Raw genomic sequence first — 22,311 nt, 5'->3', positions numbered from 1 at the left:
CGCCGATGAGACGCTCCGAATTATGATTGGCTAATTCGTGAGCGGTGGGCGGGTGTAATCGTCCCCCCCCCCACCTCCCCCCGGTTCATCCATTTGCTTGAGGCGGCGCTTCTTCCACTGGCGGAGTGGTGGGGCTAAAGGAACGGAGTACTGCGGTAGCCGGCAGAGCCGCGGAGGGAGACCAAGTCCTGAAAAGGCAGCAGTGCGGCTCGTTAGTTTCGCCGGTCTTTCACCGCAAGTATCAGAGAGCAAAGGAAGGAAGCGCATCCCTGCGTGATGCTCCGCTTGAGACCGCAACATTTCATTTGAAAGGCGTCTCACGGGGAGGAAAGATCGTAGCCTTACCTTTTCAAGGTTTGAGAGACGGTTTATTTAAGCCCAAAAAATATCCTATTTTGTCAGACCTATAGATAACCTACATTCCCTGACGTCTTTTTCTTGCTCATTTTTCCATTTAAGCTGCCCCGAAAAAAACTGAGCTTGTCCTCTTTTCATTTTTCAAGGCAAGACATTTTGATATAATTCAACCTGAGGGGCTGACACCTCTCAAGCCGTGCATCACCTGAGAGGAGAAGAGTGACTGCGCCAACATGGGGGTAAGACTGACGATTCCAACTTTTTAACTGCGTTGTAGCCCACCTGAAGTGGCCTGAGAAGCGAGCGGTAGCATCATATCTCACTCTTGACGAGGAAGAGCCTCAAACTGAACCGTGATGTCATTTTTTCCTTTATGGAAATCCCGTATGACTGAGTGACATTGACTCTAATGCGGAACTGTGTTTTACCCTGGTCTCCTAGACTGCGACAAATTGATGTAGCCAGTAGTTCCTGTCTAGTGCAGCTATAGAAAGCAGAGGCATTTCACTGCTCACTGTGATTTGACTTTAGCCTGCTTTTTTTTCTCGAATAGAAGATTATTAGCTCATGTCTTCTGATTCACTCAGTCAAATTAAAATAGGACCTGAGCTGAAATATGAACGAAAACTGATGCTAAAGTCTCAAAAGTAGAGTAGATCTGTGTGTTTTAGAGGTTGTCAATGTGTTATATGTATTTTAGGTCTCTGATAGGCCTATCTGGCTATAACCTTGCCAGCCATGGTAGGCCTAATCGGTTTATTCTTACAGAGAGGGACAGAGAGAGAGGGGGGGGGGGGGGGGGGAGGGGGGCTAGGTGCACGTGTTAGAAACATCTATTCACCCATCATCATTATAAAAGACTGAGTTTTGTTAAATTTGGTACCAAAGCGTATAGTTATGCTGCATGTCTTTCTCAATGATGAGTGAACACTGTGTACTGTGACCTCCATCATGCCCTCGATGCCCCCTCCTGTCCTCTCCCGCTTTAAACCCCGCTGGCACTTGTCCTCTCTCCGGTCTGGTACCATACAGGAGACTCAGCATCTGGCGGTGAACCCGCAGAGATGCTGAGCCCCCATTGCGTCTGCATAGTGGACGCTATCAGCGGAGGAGTCTCATCCTCGGCACCCTCGATGACCCATGCGTCATAATGCGGTTACCGGGAATAAGCGCCTCACCAGCTTATTTCCCCTTTAATTTGTGACATAACAGGGACTCGATAATCGCCAGCAGTGAACACATTTACACACACTACAGATTAAAGAAACGATGCGCCCAGTACTCTCATAAGCACGACGATGTGCTCATTAGGTTAAGATTGACTTTAGAGAGCCATCATTTGATGCGCACACCGTTAACTTACACCATTGAAAGCATTAGATCTGTTTCCGGTTATCTTGATAACCTTATTAGCCATGCAAATGAATCAGTGGAATCTGGTGGAGGAAAAAAACAGCGCTGCCGCAAAATGCCAAGGTGCAGATGCGACTGTTGCTGTGAGCTATTGCGCAATGTCTGCTCCATCACCATCCTGCGGAAGGAGTTGTAATTTTTAATCTCTGGCTGCAGTATGTCCGCTGAATTGATGCAGTGGCATGACGCTGCAGACAGAGGTCCATGCGGTGCTGAGAGATATCAGCCGCTGTAGAGGCAAATCAAGCCGATGTCATCGCAGTGACATCAGCCGACCGGGCCCCTGCAGCATCTGACATCTCTCTCTGCCGGGCGAGACGTTCGATATGTAGGGGAAGAGAGCCTCCGGTCGGTGTCGCACAATTCATTTAGATGTGAAAGCAAACCAACCCGGCAGCATTAGTGGGCACTGCGTCAAAAGGGATGGGGAGTGCAAAAAGTGCTTACGCATGTACTGCTGCTGTGTGGAAGTTTGGTTAAGAAGTGTGAGGGAGAGATGCTGAGTGGACGCGCTGTGCCATGTCGGAGGATGCCACAGCTCTTAAGACAATGGCATTATATAAATTTAAAAAAAAAAAAAAAAAAAAAAAAAAAGAATATGAGCGTCCCTGGCGACCCTTGAAGGGTGTTTCCCTGCCTTTTACATGGTGCGCGCCGAGGTGACCCTGAATGGGAAAATGGATGGATAGATGATAGAAGGATGGAGATTTGGAGAGATGGATGGATGGGTGTACCTTCTATCTTTCTATCACTTGACGTCGGTCATCTACACTTCTTAATTCTCTCTATTTCTGTCTTTTTTCCGCGAATTTCGCACTGGCGCACTGTGCAATGGCACTGCCAGCTGTCCTTTCCCAAGGCCGCAGGGGGCATCGCTTGCGACGTGCCTTCTGCGTCAAACTGGGGGCGGGGCCTCTGGTGTGGAAATTCCCTGTAAAGAGCTGCCATAGGCTGGCACTAGCAGCCACGCAGAAAGGACTGGGTTAACAGGCAACGGTGATGCTATAGAGCAAAGCCTGGGCATGTGTCAGGAAGACTAGAGAGAGACAGCAGGTACACTTTGTCTAAGGCACAGACACTCTAAATGTGGCAGAGTACAGCTAAAGAAAGGTCTGAGAGGTGTTTTCACACCAACACACACCATCACCTTCTCTTCTTGCTCATTGTTCTGTTCTCTGCATTGATGAGTTATGTGTTGCAGTGGCTGATGCTGATAGCATAGAAGGGAGGAGATGATGAGAAAGGACTGCACACATGGATCGACTGCTGGTTTTCACCTTCAGACACGTGACACAGATGGGGGAGGGTGCCACTGCTGAGAGAGCAAGAGGGACAGAGAGAGAAAGAGGGAGAGAGAGGAAGGGCAGATAAGTAGTGCCTGGTCTGCAGGTGTAGAAAGAGAGAGGGATTTGAAGTGAGGGAGGAGGTGTATGGAGGGGGAGGGCTGCCTGGCTGTATATCCTGTTACAGGATAATGACCTGAGGCTCACATTACCATGGCTCCTGTTTCCTCTTGCTGCGCATTGTAGGATTGGTTATCAGGGGGACAAGAGAGAGATGGGATAGGGAGAGGAGGGATGGGGTCGGGATGATCTTCATAGGACATTGATTGAAGGATGAGTGTGGTAGTTGGAGAGGTTGGAGAGGTGTGGTGTAGGTGGGTTTATGCCACAGGAGAGGTGGCGGATTAAAGAGAGATGAAGGTGCAGTAGTATCACTGAGGCTTTGTCAGAAGGTCATAATGGCTGGTGACGAGGGGTGTGGTTGAGCCGCTTTGAGTGTGCAGTATGGCAGAGGAGAAGCTCCTGTTAGAGTCGAGTCTCCTCTAAGACTTTGATTAGACTAACTAATTACCTCATGTCATGATATAAAGGTTTCTAGAACAGCGTGTTCTTTTATATCGCACTAGTGACGTGTGTACATAAAGAAGAACTTAGAAGGTGTTAGTGGAAGGTGGTTCGGGAGTTCGATGCGTGTGGCCCCTGCAGAGGCCCAGCCCTCAGTTTGGTGCAGAGTGCTGCACATCCCTCCCCACTGCACCTGCTGTCTGATTCTGATAGGCTGCACTGTACCACGACCGATCTGTCCCACACATCACAGGAACCAATAGAAAATCAAGTCCAAACAGGATCTGAACCATTGCAGGGTCTCTCTGACCACGCAACCACCTGGGATTTTTTGACCCTTTGGCCTGGGGGTCAATAAAGGTCAATTTGATGACCCTTTGAAATGCTCCCCCTTTGTCACCTTCAAGCCTGTCGAGGGTCTCGGATCAATAAATATCCACTGTAATGAGGACAGTGTCCTCAGTGAGAGTGCTGCTGAAGGACAGAGTCCAGATTTCTCTAGTGCCTCAGCAAAAAACCTGCAGTTAGCCTCCACGCTAACAGGACAAAGCTGTAGCAGTGAGCTCACTAGCAGCTTGTGTAATGCTAATAAAATGTAAAGGTCACTGCTGTCTCCTTCATGCATTACTTTAAAACAAGGCTACTGTAGATGCAGTGATTGATATGGCTAAGTTTTTCAGCATTGTTAACGTGTTGATGGTCTCCCATAATGAGAGCAATTCAGAAGGGTTAGGTTGCCTAACTACAATGACATGACTAATTCAGGGTGTTGTCCTGGAGATGTGTGTATGTTTGTGAAGAGTGTGTGACTGTAAATGTGAGTGTGTGTGTCCCTGTGTGAATAAGCACAAAGTGTAACACTGGGCAGCTACAATGGACAAAGGCTTGTTAAAATCAAAAACAGACAATTTTACAGAATCTTGAAGTATCGCAATTGTATTTTGTTACCATGTAAGCAGCGTATTCAGTGAAAAAGTTACAACATCCTCCGAGTAGTTTTTTGATTCGCAATAATTATATTCCTGAATAGTGAATGGTGAATTGATTTCCCATTCATTTAGATACATAGATCCTGATTTGGAATCACAAAATTACACATGTACATGAAAATCTGAAATATTAATGGATATTTGGTTCAGTTGTGCCGGCAGCAGCTGTGTATATGGATGTGCGTGCAGGCACATCTGCACATCTCTGTGTGAGCAGCTGCCTGCTGAGGAGTCCTAAGGTGCCCTCTCTCACACCATGGCGAGATGCCATGTTCGCTACAAGCGACAGCAAACCAAGATTTAGAATACTAATCTAGACAGGCCATATTCACACACACACACACACACGCCAAGACACACAAACTACAGAATAAAGCTCCCAATGGTGGACAGTACAGTGTTGGAGCTATAGCACATCAGATGTCTGTGTGGGATTAACAGATGAAGATGATGAAAGGGCGGACAGATGGACAGGAGGGGTTACAATTTAAATGGAGATTTTCAGTTTAGATTTTGTTTGGTTGTGTTTATTTTTAGTTACTGGAGAGAGCACAACACAGATGATTTCAGGGCCAGCTCGCTTCAGAGCTAGTCTCTTTGTGTATATGTGGTTTAGAGAAGATTTTCTCTTAGTGCTCTTAGGTGCCTGCAATCATATTATTGTACATTTATCTATTTATGTATACTATTCCATTGGATCAATTTATTAATTGTACTTGTACATGCAGTCTTTAATTTTAACTTTCCCAAAGTAATAAGAGAACATCTCCAGGGACTGTTGTAGTCACTATCTGTGTCTTCCAGAAAAGTTTCATGCCAGCTTTCTTCTTTACGTCTGATATCTGGATTCTCCTCCTTTTGTTGTCTGTTCACTCTGTTAAACAGAAGGATAAGCAGCCTTCACATCACTCTCAAGGCTGATATAGATAAGTGAAACACATATCTGAACAGTTTCTTTTGCAAAGCATTCAAATCCTAATCAACTGTTTAAAGAATGTGTCCATATAATCATTAAGTCCCTTCACTTAACCAGTACTCTTACAAACCATTCAGCAAGTACTAGGACTAAATGATAAATGTAGATGGTGCATTTATACATTTGATGTGATTGTGAGAGAAAGAGTGAGATAAAGGCAAAGAGAGGGAGAGAGAGAGAGAGAGAGAGAGAGAGAGAGGGAGAAGCACCATGGGCTAATCCAGTGTAGTAATCAGACTAGCTAATCCCAACAGCCATGTCCCTTGGTCCCCAGCCTGAGCCCCCTACTGTGGCCCAGAGCCCTGCCATCCTGCTGCAAGAAACAGCAGATGGTCCAATGACCTTGCAAGGACACACACACACACACACTCATGCATGCATGCACACAATGACACCTATACACATACCACATACATAGTAGCAGATGGAGAAATACTATAACAAATGCACACATTTTTTAACATCAATTGCTCAAATGTATTTATTAAAATGTGGTGAGTTCATACCTTTTTACACCATTTTACATTAAAAAAATGACTAGTTTTTGTAGTTTTTTTATTTCATAAAGGTGTTTTTTGAGTTATTTTTGACTCTATTTAGTAATTTATAGAGAGAATATAGAACGAAGTTTAGTGGAGATGCTGTTTTAATAAATTGAGCCTCATGGATGCCTTAATAAATAATGGAAAAAAACACATAACACAATGTCTCACAGACAGACATATGGACATTCACGATGAAAACATTCTGCACACACACTCATACAATTAACCAGTTTTGTAAATTCTATAAAATAGTACCCATATGCCCAGATTACAGGTGAGATTAGCATGTTGAGACAATACATGACATGCATTTGTTTATGTTAATATTCATTTCAAGTTCCTCCTTAAAATGTGTAGTAGCTGTATATTGTACACTCCTACTCACAGTGAAAAAACATGTAATAAGGCCAAGATGTAAGTCTCATGTGGACAGTGCAGAAGAACTGATGTGACCCTTTAATGTGGCTGCTCTGTAAAAAGAGGAAGTGTAGACTCATGTGTAGCTATGACAAACACTGGTGGTTGAGGAACAGTTAAAGGAAGCACGAAATGTGCTATGACAAATACTCTAGTGGTTGAGGAACAATTGAAGAAAGCACGAAATGTGAAGCACGTTAGTATTTATACCAACTACAACCCACTTCCACATGTGGGTTCCACATGTAGAGGGAAAAAAAGGCCCAACAACAACATTCTTGCTCCCTGCAGCTGTGTATGTACGAATGCATTTCAGTTCGTCTTGTTACCCTATGCGTGCCATTAAAGGGGAAGAAAAAAGAACCACATCCCAGTCTCAGTCAAACCCACCGTCAGTGGGCATGCCCCAACCTGCTGTCTCTGACATGCTTGACATGTCACCTCTCCTCTAAGGTGCCACTCCTTATTTGAACATATTACCCATTGGGCACAGGTTAATATTACAGAGCAGTACCACTTGAGTAATCTCAAAGAGATTGCAAAGAGATTGCAACGACTTGTGTAAAAAGTCCAAATTTCCACTTAACATGCACAGTGCCCAGAATACACGGCTAACTGCCACTCCACATTCTCGAAAGATTTTGACAAGCCTGTTCCTTGTTAGCACGACAAGCTCTAAATTGTGTCTTATCTTTGGCTTATCATATTATTTCACAGTCACTATGTCTCTCTCTCCCTTATTCACTCTACATCTCTCTCGCTCTCTCTGCCGCAATGCGTGTATACGCTGCTCATACGGACTGTAGCCAACACAATGACTCACCTCTGCTCGCACAGACACACACAGACACAAACACACACTAATTCTTTGAATCGATTGCCTGCCTGTGTTATACAGCAGTGAATACAGTGTCCAGTTACAGATGCATCAATTATTACTTGTCCCAGATCACATCAGGGGATCCTAGGAGTACAAGGCCACTGCTGTGCTTCGTCATCATGCCAATGGCCGTGCCGGTCACCATGGTTACTTGCCCTCCAAACACACTCATTGGAGTTGTTCACATGAGGATAAAATGCTAGGTTTAGTTTGGTTAGCCAGAGCAGGCCTGCAGAATATTTTATTATCAAATCAAACACACAACCAGATACCTGTAGCATTGGCTTTATTGAATTATTGATATTTTAAGCACATTTCAATAAGCCAATATGTACCTGGATGTGAGTGATTACACTATGTAATCCATAGAGGAGCATCTGATGTTCCCAGTTCCTGATGATGTCAGAGCCTGTCCATCAGTCTGTCCATCTGTCTGACTGTGGGAGAACAAGCGTCTGTAATTCCAGCCACAAGTCTCTGTTTCCTTCCTCAGAACAGAGGGGGCTCATTACATTACCCAGAGCTGCGTGAGACAGCTGGACACAGGCACACACACCTACACAAACACAGGCAGGCACACTGATGTTTTCGGTATATTAAATGATACTTAGATTGAATATGCAATATATAGATATTATCTCTCTCTGCTGAACAATTAAACAATAAAGATGGAGATAACAGATTTATAACATTTATAACAGCTAACTACAATAATAACAGATTTAAAGGCAGACCGACATATAGTTTAAAGGCTGTTTCATATTTTTGTAAAGAAACAAGAAAGACAAAAAGACAAGTGAGGACACATTTTATAAAGTAGCTGGGTATGCATGGTGGAAGGAAAGGAGAGGCTTGGTAGGCCGTCCCTTCTGTCATTAATGATTGAGTGGTAAGCACTCACACACACACATACACACACAGAAAGCCTAAAGAGGTATGCACTTAATTTACTCAACATAATGTAAACACAGACAAAAGATAAATCAGTAAGCTCTCTTTTTGTTGTGCGTCATGCTGATAACTACTCATTCATTTCTCACACACGCACATACACACATGCACACACACTATAAGGGAGGTTGTGCAATCTATTAGAGTGGGGTCACTGCAGGTCAAACACTGACACATAGCCAGCAGACAAAGAGTGCTGGTCAATATCTAATTAGAGGCATGAGAGAAGGGTGACAACAGCTTCTCTCCCTCTGTCTGTCCCTTTCTCCGCCTGCCTTTCTCACTCTTTATCTGTCCCCGCTTCTCACCTCCCACTGATGTCTCCCTTTCCATGTGCCCAATCCTGTCTGTCATCCACCCCCTTCACATCCATCTCCCCGTGTCTCTACTTTTCACCACATTTCGCTTTGTTCTGCACTCCTCTCTGCCTCCCTACCAACCATTTCTATTGTCTGAGCATGTGTGTTTGTGTTCATGTGTGTGTGTGTGTGTTCGTGTGTGTCGATATTCATATTTCCAATTTAAGCATGCATGTGCTTAGAAAGAGCAGGTGCTCTATTGAGCTGACAATGCTCCCTAAATATGTATTTGCAGCATTCATTCATTGACCATGGAAAAACAAGCCACAATAACAATAAAAACTGACAAATGGATACCAGTCCACCTGCCAATCAGTCATCTTTGAGATTATAGTGACTATTTTATGTCCGATTAGAAGATAAATCTGTAATTTCTTTTCTTTAACACCTCTGATCTCTAAGTAGAGATGTGTAGCCATCATTCATTCACTTAATCTCAAATGACTAATACGTGTAGATAATGAATACATGCATGTGCCTACTCACTTTTTCTCAATCACAGACACATATGCACACACATACACAGCCAGGGTCTGTCTCAGAGGAGAAGAGCAGCAGTACTTTTCCACTGCATCAGTCTCAGCTCTATGCAACCTCTGTTTCACCAGGCCTGTCTGGTCTTGCTGCAGCAAGAGATTTCCTCACCTGCCCTTTTGTTGCGGAACCATGTGTGTGTATGTGTGTGTGTGTGAGAGAGAGAGTGTGTATGTTTGCATGTTTATGGAGTCAGGTCAAACCGTTCCCTCCCATTGACGTGATACTCTCTGCCTGACATGCTCAAACAAATAGTTTTATTGTTTGAATCCTGAAGTGGTCGTTGAACAGCCCGCATTCCTCAATTAAGTGAATGAGAGTTTTCATCCACATGTGGATTCATGAAGACTTTTTTTATGACCACAAACCGGAACAACAGGTTTTTGTGATCATATACAAATTAAATATGTACAGACTTGATTTCACAAGGGTTTCATTCATCAGCAGTACAACTCAAGTTGGAAATGCAGTGGCATGTTGATCTTTGTTAGTCACATTTTACGCTACTGCAGATGTGTGTGTTTTGGTGCGGTTTGGGTGTGAGAGTTTGTCAGTCAACATGTGTGCTTTGGATCACAATTCATACTTCCTCACTATAGTGCCTTTGTAAATATATTTGTCTGGATTGGGAAATTGAACTAAGGACCCACTGTTTAAAAGTAAACACACTTATAAGAAATATGTTAAAGGTCAGCAACTGACTGCTTCTATGTAGCTCAGTATCAGCATGATAATATCAGATGCAAACAAGTAGTCAAATGGCAGTTACAGCATCTGCACTACTGAAAATGTCAGTACCTGGTTTTACCATTAGAGGGTGCTGAATCGATTACAGTGAATTTCAGCACACAGTTGTTTTTTTGGGGGGTTTTTTTATTTTCTGAGAAGAAACATGCAGCCAGTACCTCTTATCTAATTTAAGTTAGGTAACCTTTAACCTCATCTTCTAATTCTGTGATACACAGATCTTAAGAGGAAAATTAAGAGGACTGTACTCATTGATTATCAGTTGACAGGTACATTAAAATTCCTGTTGTATCCACAGTAATTATGTGGCTTCCATATCAGCTGGACTCTGCCACAGTTACTCTGGCATGCTTGCAAACCCCTGCTTCAAGTCATCAACGTATATCTGAATACATTGATCGGCCACCAAGGGCAGTTTCCTTGATGACTAGGTTGTGTCAATGAAGGGCCAGTCCACCGGGACTCACTCACACCTCCTGGGAGGGATTTTTGCCTCTCCATGTCACCTCTGACCTTTGATGAGGGACTTTTGTATTGATGTGACCCAGCGGTCAGGCTGCTCTCCTCCCAGATAACAGGCTAGAGTTACTGTTATAGACCTAGAAGGACTAGAATGTGCAGTGCTGGAGAAAATCAGGGTTATTAATAGACCACTCATGTCTAGTTTAACAACAAAAGCCAATTTGTGATGGGACAATTATTGTAAGGAGGGTACCTGGAACAGCAGGCACTGCAATAAATCAGGTAGAAGAGGACATTTGGCATGTCTCTGTGTATGTGTGTGTGTACTTATGACTTAATTTTTTTTGATAATCTTGACTTCAAAGCTGATGTGTCCAGTCTAATAAAATAGAACATGCTAGAATCTAAACAGAAAGCCTTTGATGACTCTGTAAACTCAGTTTGTCTCCTCTCTCTCTCACCCTTCATGCTGGCAGTTATATAAATGACCAGGAAGTGATTCATAAAAAACCTACAGGTTAAACATCTGTACTTGATTATGTTCTGATGTGTCCATTAGGCTGTTGTTGACATCAGAGCGACAATTATTTGATCAATGGAGATCAAATGAATATGGCAGAGCAGACTGCAGGCACACGCTTTAATGTGTGGTGATAGTGCACTGTCAATGTAGATGTTTTTGCTAGGAAGAAAGAGGAACAGGGTAATGCATTTTCCCTTTGTGTCTGTATTGATTTTTATGATAATAGTGTTTTTGTATTAATGCTTTTCTCAGAATCTAAGAATAATTGACAGGATTTGTTTCTGAGAAATAAAAGCTACTTTTCAAGGCCACTTCACAAGGATACAACAATATTTACTGTATAATAAAAGAGAGAAAAGCCCACTGGCTTTATTTCTGTTGCAGTCTGTAACTTGTATCTACATTAAGAAAGCCAGAGACAGCGACAAAGTATATTTTGTAGTTAACATGATGTACATGTACAAGTCCAGAGAACACAAAGGCGCACAGGCTACTATTTCCTAAACCTAGTCCAAAGGCATGTATAAAACATATGTGTGTGTCTGTAGTATGGGCGGTCAGACAGTTACCGCGTTGCCACCACACAGGACAAAGACGACCGATCCCCCAAGAAGAAGAAGGCGGGAGCCAAGGATATGGATGACCTGAAGAAGGAAGTGCCCATTGTAAGTCAATCTTTCTGTTATTTCTGAATACTTGTGGAACTGAGTGTTGGTATAAATTATGGTCAAGACCAATTTACTTTTGATCCAGTCAGTTAAACACTGATTAATTTGACGTTTACAATTCTCTTAGTAATTACAGAATTATTTTTTTCACCATCTGTTTTTTCAACTTTTGAAGAAAATCCTCTTGCAGGATATATTAAATGAAAGTGAAATGACACCAACTCTGTTGGAGAGAAGAGAAATCTTTCTCATACAAGCCAAAAAAAAAAAAAAAAAAAAAAATTGTATTTTTGCTGGTAAGAGGGGTGACTTGTTATCAGGAGGTCGTCACTTTGATTCCACATCCCAGCGCAAGAAACAGACATACCTGGCTGCCCTGATACTCTTATCTCTCAGGTGAACTGCATGCATGGAGTAAATATATAATGTTCTAAAAATGCTGCAAAGCTCAGACCTCATATTATCATAATTCTTGTTTTAATCTGGACTACTTTTTACAAATTTTCCTTGCATGCAAAAAATGGCAACTGCTAAACATATTGAACCGTGCAGAGTACTGATTTTCTCTATCTTGTTTGTTTTCAGACGGAACACAAGATGTCCGTAGAGGAAGTATGCAGGAAATTCCAGACTGATATTGTCCAGGTGAGTTGAAAGATATTAATTTCTCTCAGCATGTACGTCTATTGTTTGAGACTGTTCTTACAGACATAAGGGTGTTTCAGTGCAGAGTTGCCTTTCTCTGCTAAATCCACATCCCCGCTCACTCTCTCTTCCCTCCAGGGATTGACCAATGCCAAGGCAGCAGAGTTTCTGATCAGGGATGGTCCCAATGCTCTCACCCCTCCTCCCACCACCCCAGAGTGGGTCAAGTTCTGTCGTCAGCTGTTTGGTGGATTCTCCATCCTGCTATGGACTGGCGCCATCCTCTGCTTCCTGGCCTACGCCATCCAGGCAGCCACTGAGGATGAACCTGCAGGAGACAATGTGAGCAACACACACATATACAGTCACAAACACTCACACAGACTTTGCACGGACATATTCACACCTGGACCATCTGTACCTCATTAACACATTTGTCACACTTCTGACTCTGAAGCACAGACATAAATAACACCTCAGCAAAGCGATTTTGCCATCACACATATCCAGTGCCTCCTCATAACCCACCCTCACATAGTTTGACTTTTCTCTCTCTTTCTCTTTGTCTCTCTCCAGTTGTACCTAGGTATTGTGCTCACAGCTGTCGTCATCATTACCGGTTGCTTCTCATACTTCCAAGAGGCCAAGAGTTCCAAAATCATGGAGTCTTTCAAGAACATGGTGCCTCAGGTAATGTATCTTATGTGTGAAGCTTTTTGGAAAAGGACACCAACTGAATGGCCTTGAAAGTTAATATATTTAGGATTTTAACAACAGTTGTCAGACACCAGACATAATAGGTTGTAAATACCCTGTTAACGTGATAGACACTGAGAAGCAGATCACTGCTGCCTCTATTCTTGTAATTGTTCACACTGTGGTGACTTCAATACCCACCCGAGTGTCAGTTACAGAGCGATGCTTCCTCGCTGCTTTGTCTTGTCAATGACAATTAAATATTTAGATTAGACAAAGACAAGCCTACGGCAAAATACTGCCCTACAAGTTTTGCACTCAGTTTTGGCAATGAATCCATCCTCTCTGCATATTTCACATTATACTGATTATCAAAACATAACTTTTCTTGCAGCCTTTATAGTTTCATTGTATTCATTTATTTAAATGATTGAAAAATACACTTATACCCACTGCCTATTGCAGTAGCATTCAACATCAAAATGGGATTGTCTGCCACTGCCACAGCTTGTCAGCTGCCAAAATTTTACCTCTTTGCTTACTGCTGGAGGGTAAATACTGAATATTGCAAAAGGAGGTGGCACAGCTGGTGTTTGCCATTCAATCTGCATGTGTGTTTGTATCTGTGTGTTTTGATTTACCGTGCACTGAGGTACAACAAATTCTTTGCTAATGTTATGTTTAGTCAATCATGCTTGCAGGGAGTTCTTTTTATATGAGAGGATGTAGATGTTATTTCCTGCCTCCTGTAACTCCCCACGTTCTGAGAGACAATGTTTCTCTAAATACTTTTCAACATATGAATGCATTTTCTAACTATCCCTGATATGTCCCTGCAGCAAGCTTTGGTGATCCGTGAGGGTGAGAAGGTACAAATCAACGCTGAAGAAGTGGTGGCCGGAGATCTGATTGAAGTGAAGGGTGGAGACAGGATCCCTGCTGACATCCGGGTGGTTTCAGCTCATGGTTGCAAGGTACACACACACACACACACACACACACACACACACACAGTCATATTCATGCTTGTTTTTATACACATCTAAATGTTTTGCTTTTCCTTCTTTTCCAATAGGTGGATAACTCCTCCCTAACAGGCGAATCGGAACCTCAGAACAGGTCACCTGACTGTACCCATGACAACCCCTTGGAGACCCGAAATATTGCTTTCTTCTCCACCAACTGTGTGGAAGGTATGGTCACCATGGCAATAATATTACATGCTATTATTAGCTTGTGTGCCTGTGGTTGGATTTAAAGACACAAAAATCTAATAGAGTAATAGAGTGTATACTTAATATATAATGTAATATATATGGGTGATTTTAACTATGTAGTTATAGGTGTAATCACACAGGTAATTATGCTATAATAATATTTTACAACATTATATTTCTGTTCTTCTCCCAAACCAGGCACAGCACGTGGCATTGTAATCTGCACCGGAGATCGCACAGTCATGGGTCGCATTGCTACTCTGACCTCTGGCCTGGAGACCGGCAAAACCCCCATTGCTAAAGAGATTGAGCACTTCATCCACATCATCACAGGTGTGGCTGTCTTCCTGGGTGTCACGTTTTTCATCTTGGCCATCATTCTGGGTTACAGCTGGCTGGAGGCTGTCATCTTCCTCATCGGCATCATTGTGGCTAATGTGCCTGAAGGGCTGCTGGCCACAGTCACTGTAAGTACTATTGTTTATGGTCTCACTCTGGTATTCGTTTTAAGTTGTTTTTTCAGGTTACCTGCTTCCAATGTAACTGTACTATAAGATCTGTCACCCTCCTTCACATCTTCTAGTTATATTTGATACATATCATAAAACTTTCTGACTTTTCTCTGTGAGGTTTACTTGTATGAGTATTCCAAGTCGGATTCAACAAACTCTCTCAACTGCCTGAACTTGTCTTAAATCCCTCGTTTCAGCCTGATGAATGCCACCTGTTCATGAGGCGGTGCACATTAGTGAGATGTGATCATTAGCATAATCCACGCCCCTAAAATTGCCATATAAGGCTCCATGTTCCACTCCGTTTGTGGGTGAGTTTCATTTACAAAAGGTTCCCAAAGAGTAAAAACACTATACAACTTCAAGCCCTGCTTTCAGAAATCAGAAGACAAACACATTAGGAGTGACAGTAGAACATCTGAAACAATTAGAAAATATGAATCAAATAAAGAGGGAATGCTTTGATGTGAAGTTAGATGCTAAAAAACATCTTTCTAAAGCAAAGCGCTCTGTGATGGAAGGCAGTCAAGGAACTGATCTGTATGAGCACTTCTTGCATGAGGCCCAACGAGTCTTAACATAGTTTAACACCTACAGGTGTGTCTGACCCTGACTGCCAAACGTATGGCTAAGAAAAACTGCCTGGTGAAGAACTTGGAGGCTGTGGAAACCTTGGGCTCCACCTCCACCATCTGCTCTGACAAGACAGGAACTCTGACCCAGAACAGGATGACTGTGGCCCACATGTGGTTTGACAACCAGATCCACGAGGCCGACACCACCGAGGATCAGTCTGGTTAGTGAGGAGAGGGTTAAAGGGTCTGACACCGCTGCTGTCTAAAATATGTGCACACTGTTAAAAAGGGATAAATGATTACTAGAAACACAAATGGTCTGCTGACAAACAGTTATGATAACCAAATACTAATATTTAAGGTTAATAATGTCCACTCTGTTCTGTTCCTTCTCCAGGTGCCTCATTTGACAAGAGCTCAGTGACGTGGCTGTCTCTGGCTCGTATCGCTGCTCTGTGTAACCGCGCTCAGTTCAAAGCAGGACAAGATCCAGTGCCCATCCTTAAGCGTGACGTGGCTGGTGATGCCTCAGAGTCAGCCCTGCTGAAGTGTATCGAGCTGTCCTGTGGCTCAGTCAGGATGATGAGGGAAAAGAACAAGAAGGTGGCTGAGATCCCCTTCAACTCCACCAACAAATACCAGGTAAGTAACCACTGAATATAGTTTACACAAGATGAAACACCAAATACACTAAAATGATGGTATGACATTAACAAACTCTTACTGACCTATTCAAAACATTGTCAAAAATCATATTAAACATTATACAGGGCATAATCTTAACTTTCATTTCTGTTCTCCTCTAGCTCTCGGTGCATGAGACAGAGGACCCCAATGACAACCGTTACCTGCTGGTGATGAAGGGAGCCCCTGAGAGGATCCTCGACCGTTGCTCCACTATCATGCTGCAGGGCAAGGAGCAGCCTATGGATGAGGAGATGAAGGAAGCCTTCCAGAATGCCTACATGGAACTGGGAGGACTGGGAGAGAGAGTTTTGGGTAAGGACAGATAGAACTGGACAGAGGTATAGATGGATGGTGAAGGATATAGAGGGAGAGAGGATGACAGAATGTATATGAGCATTAAAGTTTGAGAGGACAGAATAGGGATTTTATTGACTCACAATGATTATTTACCTTGTTTTGGTCATTTCTGATACCATAACAAATTTCCATTTAACAAAAATTATAACAATACATTAGTTTTACTTTCTGGAAATATAGAGAAAAGGTGAAGTAGGGATAAAATATCTGGGTTGATTCTCAGACATTTTTAGACATCACAAACTTAAATCACACATTTCTTTTCCCTCCAGGTTTCTGCCACTTGATGCTGCCAGAGGACCAGTACCCGAAGGGCTTTGCCTTTGACACTGATGATGTCAACTTCCAGACAGACAACCTTTGCTTCGTTGGCCTCATGTCCATGATTGACCCTCCCCGTGCTGCTGTGCCTGACGCTGTTGGCAAATGCCGATCTGCTGGTATCAAGGTGAGCTTGACGTCTTGTTAGTGTTTGATCATACAGGCTCTAGTCCATAAAGCCTTTGTGATCATATATTAAAAAGCCATCTTTATGCTGTGATAGGTCATCATGGTTACTGGAGATCACCCAATCACAGCCAAGGCCATTGCCAAGGGTGTGGGCATCATCTCCGAGGGCAACGAGACAGTGGAGGACATTGCAGCTCGTCTCAACATTCCCGTCAGCCAGGTCAATCCCAGGTAAGAAATGCACACAACTACTCACAGATATACAAATACTTCACACAATAATAAGCGACCCACATTAACTTTTTAATGTCTCTTCTCAGGGATGCCAAAGCCTGCGTGATCCACGGCACAGACCTAAAGGATCTGTCTCAGGATCAGATGGACGACATCTTGAGGAATCACACAGAAATTGTCTTTGCCAGGACCTCCCCACAGCAGAAGCTGATCATTGTTGAGGGTTGCCAGAGACAGGTTCGAACATTTTTAGATTAAAAAAAAATGTTTTATGGATCTCTAATCCATGAAGTTTTGGCATCATGCTCATTACTCTTTCAGCTCTGCAACATCTACATGCACCAGATCCATTTTTAAATATGCTAATGCACTCAGGGATTAGACTTTAGATATCATTACATTTTCACAACAGCAGATGGCGCCAGTTATCTGTTGAATGAGGATTTCCTGACTGATACAAACAGGATGTTTCTGTCACTGTAGGATGGTTAGATTGTATTTGAAATACCATAGGCTTTAGTTGAATTTAATTTAGATTAAAATTGCTTGTTCATTTTAAAATTTAAATACATTTTATTGTCATTTAAATGTGAGAGTTGAATTTAAAATATACAGAAAATATATTAGCCTGTGAATAGCTCATCCAATAGATTATGCTTTGCTAAAACATCATTCACCAGACCAATATGGTATATTCATGACATATTGACTTATTAAACAATCTTGGTGGTGATATAAATGACAGAAAAATGACCACATCTGGATAAATTATGGACAAATGAAATTAATAAATATAGCTTTTTCTATGTATTAATGCTATACCAGTCCTATAAGCTCCTCATCTCCCTCTTCTCTCCCAGGGTGCCATTGTGGCTGTGACAGGTGATGGTGTGAATGACTCTCCTGCCCTGAAAAAGGCTGACATTGGTGTTGCCATGGGAATCTCTGGCTCCGATGTGTCCAAACAGGCTGCTGACATGATCTTGCTGGATGACAACTTTGCCTCTATTGTCACTGGAGTGGAAGAAGGTGAGAAGAGGCAAAGAACAAAACTGGGAGACAGAGAACATATAAAGAGATAGAGAGTTTATAATGAGAGAATCTGAAAAGATATGTTGATGGAAAATAAGAATTCAAATAAGTCAAGACTGCAGATTAACTAAAGGGAATATTCTGATGCAAAAGCAGAGTTCAGGACAATAAAGCTGAGGTTCTAGATGAGGTGATCCTAATTCTGTGAATTCAGAGGTCCAACTCATAAATGGCCACGCAGACTTAGTGTATTATGTGACCTTTCTGCTTTTCTCCCTTCAGGCCGCTTGATCTTTGATAACCTGAAGAAATCCATTGCCTACACCCTGACCAGCAACATCCCAGAGATCACCCCCTTCCTGCTGTTTATCATCGTCAACATTCCTCTGCCACTGGGAACCATCACCATCCTCTGTATTGACTTGGGAACTGACATGGTGAGAGCTGATCGAACACACGCTGTCTGTTATGACAAATACAGCTTCACGCTCTCACACAGGCATCCCTGAATCCTGCTGCTGTTGATATGATGCATCCTACAGGATTAGAATGTTAAAAGCTCACATTTCTTCCTCTTCCCTTAGGTTCCAGCTATCTCACTGGCTTATGAAGCAGCTGAGAGCGACATCATGAAGCGTCAGCCCAGGAACCCATTCAGGGACAAGCTGGTGAATGAGAGGCTTATCAGCATTGCCTATGGACAAATTGGTAGGTGAACTGAAGATTGGGATTGCTGATCCGGGCTGTAAACTGCCTTTTATCTGGATTGAAGTTTGATCTTGGTTGCCTCAAAGTATTTTTGTGTTAAAATCAGCTTTATCCCGTTTTATTCTTCACAAACCACAATAGCATCTTTGGACCTGTCTCTGCAATGTTTTGGGGAAATTAGATTTAGTAAGTTAGAAAACTTAAAAATCTGTAACTTAATCTCTCTGTGTGTTTGTTTTTCCTCAGGTATGATCCAGGCTCTGGGAGGCTTCTTCTCCTACTTTGTCATCTTGGCTGAAAATGGTTTCCTGCCCTCTCGACTTGTAGGCATCAGGCTCAATTGGGATGACCGCACAGTCAACGACCTGGAAGACAGCTATGGACAGCAATGGGTAAATGTGTAGTTTGTCTTTGTGTGCAAGGGAACTTGTACAGTAAATATTTTTCCAAATTTTGCACAATGTTACTTTATCTCACTCCCTGTCTGTCCTCTCTTGCCCTCAGACATATGAGCAGAGGAAGATTGTGGAGTTCACATGCCACACAGCCTTCTTCGTCAGTATTGTGGTAGTGCAATGGGCTGATGTCATTATCTGCAAGACCAGGCGTAACTCTGTGTTCCAGCAGGGCATGAAGTGAGTGCAACAGTTGTTCTGTAATAGTATATGTGTCATATCTTGGAACTAAATGTTTTTTTAGTTTACCTTTTTAATTATCAGGATCATAATATGATCTAAAGTATCCTCTTTAATATTGTGTGTTTCTCAACCCAGGAACAAGATCCTGATCTTTGGCCTGTTCGAAGAGACAGCCCTGGCTGCCTTCTTGTCCTACTGCCCAGGCATGGATGTGGCACTCAGGATGTACCCCCTAAAGTGAGTACCATTACCGCCTGTTTCTTTTCACCTCTCAACCGAATACAAATATGATCACTCTTGTATTAAGATATGTAGTATTGGAGAATGAAGGTGACCTCAAGACTAAGACGTGTGTATCACATAAACCACAACATCCCTGTTTCAAATCAGGCCCTGGACCTTTGCTGCATGTCATCCCCTTCCCTCTCCCTTCTCTCTCTCTCTATATATATATATATGTCATGTTGTCTGTTAACTTGATTATTTTTAATCCTTCTGTTCCCTTCTCTCATTTTGTCCACAGGCCTTCCTGGTGGTTTTGTGCATTCCCCTATAGTTTTCTCATCTTTGTTTATGATGAAGTTCGAAAACTTCTCCTCCGCCGGAACCCTGGAGGTAAGTGTTATTCTTCTTCTTTTTTTTAATCAAACCTTACCTAATTCAAATTTTATGGAAAATCCCCATAAAGTATGATTTGAATACATTGTTGAATTGACTCTTCTTCTCTGTCTGTCTTTCTTTCATTTGCACTGCAGGTTGGGTGGAAAAGGAGACATATTATTGATCGATGGAGCATCTTTGCTCAAACCCCCTACATCTTCCACTTATTTCTCCCCCCTGTCACTCCATCCCTGGCAAGACATACCTCCAGATGCCCCACCCCCTTAAAGACAAAAACCGCTTTGAAGCAATTTTCATCACAACTGCCCCAAAGATTAAAAACAGCAAAAGCACCTTTACAACTTTCTACATTGACCCACCCCCCCTTCTTCCCATCTCCTATGATACTCTTTGCATGTGTTCTCTCACTGCTGTGTACATAAACCAATATATCTACCAAACGGCAGCTGCATATTGTGTATGTAGATTTGAATGAGCTAAGGATACAAAGGGAGTGTCTATGCTCGGCAAAAAAGGGCCATCCAGCTCCTTCCCACTCCCTGTTCTTCCCCTGCGCCCCCTCTCTCGTCCCTCTCTATACCGTCATTCCTCCCTCTTCTCCCTCCTCGCCAACCCTTTGCTTGTCCTCCAATCACACACAGATACAAAAGATCACACAGAGAGATCCCACCGCCGACACCACTTCGACTGCCACCTGTCGCCTCCGTCTCCTGTCTGTGGAGGACCAGCGGAGTGGTCATCTCCCTGTTGTTCTCACTGCGTCCATTTTCCTTCTTTTCCGTTCTCAGCGGCCACAGTGTTGTTGTTTTTTAATATGTGGGGTAGGGGGGTTTCGATGATTTTACTTGTCTTTTTTATTTCTAAGGTGGGAGGGGGGGTATGTGAGAGCTGCTTTTCCTCATTTAGGCCTAACAAAGCACACCCCATGGCGTCCTGTCCCCCCCTCTTTCCCCCTCTGTCTCTCACACCCCTCCCCTCTCCTCCCTCCTGCCCCGTTTGTCTCCGTTTGTGTGCACTGTGTGAACCATTGTTCTTGTTAATAACTATTACAGTACACCCCCCCTCCCCCAAGTTGGTAAATACAACTCAATCTTTCTGTGTGCTCTAGGAAATCTATATAATTCTATACTGAATTTAAATGAAACAATAAAAAAAATGTTGAAAAACAGCTCAAGAGAGACATTCATGAAGAAGAACATCTACAATATTGGTGAGATAGGAAAAAGTGAGAGATATCTGTCTCTCTTGTTTTTTTTTGTTTGGTTTCAGTTATTTTTGCTGGTTTTTCAGGAGGCTACTCTAAAAAAAAAATGTAAAAGCAGAGCAGGGTTTTAGGTTGTGTTTTTACCAAGAGACATGAGACACCAACCAAGGCTTTCAGGTTCCTGTCACTGTAGGTGTGCTGGTATGATGTGGTGCAGTGTGCTGTGATGTGGTGAGTGGTAATGATGAGTCCGTGTGCCTGGGGTCTATTACTAGATCACGTCCAGGTCTGGCTCAGTCCAGGTCTGGCTCAGTCCAGGTCCTGGTATGGCCTGGTCTGGCCCGGGTCTGTGTGCATGTATGTGTTGGAGACCCGTGAAGGGCCAGCGGTCTCAGGCTGGGTCTAACTCAGATGGCTGCAAGAGTTGAAATTCAAGAAAGAAAAAAAAATACACAACTAGTAGAACATGTGTGTCAAATAAATGAAACCAACACCAATAAAACATCTAGAACATTTAATACAACCTAGCTCTGTCTGTGTGTCTTCCTGTCTCTGTTTTTGACTCTTGGAGTGGAACACTGCTTCTCTCTCATGTAATTCCTTCCTTATCTTGCACACGCTTTGTCTTTTTTTTATCACTGGCTTAAAATATACACCACTCATCAAGGTTGCATATAATGACACAATATAAGGTATCTAATATAACCCCTTACAATAGCCCTGTAACAAATACTGCCTACGTGCAGCTGATAATTTTACATTTTTGTTGAGCCTGCATAAGAGAATTCTTGATTCAACTCTGCTAAATTTTAATTTGTCATATTGCATTGGGCCACATTATTGTAAGGTGTCCCTCTCATTCCATATATATAGAAGGGAGCTTCCCCAGTATATCAGACTAACTATTATTCCAAAATATATAAATTAAACATGAGATAAAACTGTCTTACTTTATTTCATCACATTTATCAAGTAATGCGCAAAGACAAAATACATGTGATGCAAATTTGCTGATATCAGTTTAAGACTTAAGTTGTGCATAGTGCATCAGAAATGAGAAAAATGAA

General features: G+C 42.7%; 1 protein-coding gene across 2 annotated transcripts; it reads left to right on the top strand.

Annotated features, from left to right (window-relative positions):
* Positions 1 to 143: 143 nt before the first annotated feature.
* On the top strand, positions 144 to 21,767 carry atp1a3b (ATPase Na+/K+ transporting subunit alpha 3b). 2 transcript variants are annotated; one of them, XM_042422896.1, is made up of 23 exons: positions 144 to 354; positions 504 to 596; positions 11,549 to 11,665; positions 12,254 to 12,313; positions 12,452 to 12,655; positions 12,890 to 13,003; positions 13,849 to 13,983; positions 14,085 to 14,202; positions 14,425 to 14,693; positions 15,336 to 15,534; positions 15,711 to 15,955; positions 16,120 to 16,312; positions 16,630 to 16,805; positions 16,902 to 17,038; positions 17,128 to 17,278; positions 17,902 to 18,070; positions 18,356 to 18,510; positions 18,658 to 18,781; positions 19,028 to 19,173; positions 19,286 to 19,416; positions 19,555 to 19,656; positions 19,943 to 20,034; positions 20,175 to 21,767. In XM_042422896.1, the coding sequence occupies exons 2-23, from the start codon at positions 591 to 593 to the stop codon at positions 20,201 to 20,203; spliced, it is 3,072 nt and encodes a 1,023-aa protein (XP_042278830.1). In that variant the 5' UTR covers positions 144 to 354; positions 504 to 590; the 3' UTR covers positions 20,204 to 21,767. The 2 variants fall into 2 exon arrangements, with proteins under 2 accessions (XP_042278830.1, XP_042278831.1); XM_042422897.1 differs by having other exon boundaries at positions 145 to 354; positions 11,588 to 11,665.
* The last annotated feature ends 544 nt before the right edge of the window (positions 21,768 to 22,311 follow it).

This window comes from Thunnus maccoyii, chromosome 10 (genome assembly GCF_910596095.1).
Source record: "Thunnus maccoyii chromosome 10, fThuMac1.1, whole genome shotgun sequence".
In the NCBI taxonomy this organism is placed as follows: Eukaryota; Metazoa; Chordata; class Actinopteri; order Scombriformes; family Scombridae; genus Thunnus; species Thunnus maccoyii.
The sequence above is the reverse complement of the archived record's forward strand: the minus strand, read 5'-3'. Positions and strand labels throughout refer to the sequence as shown.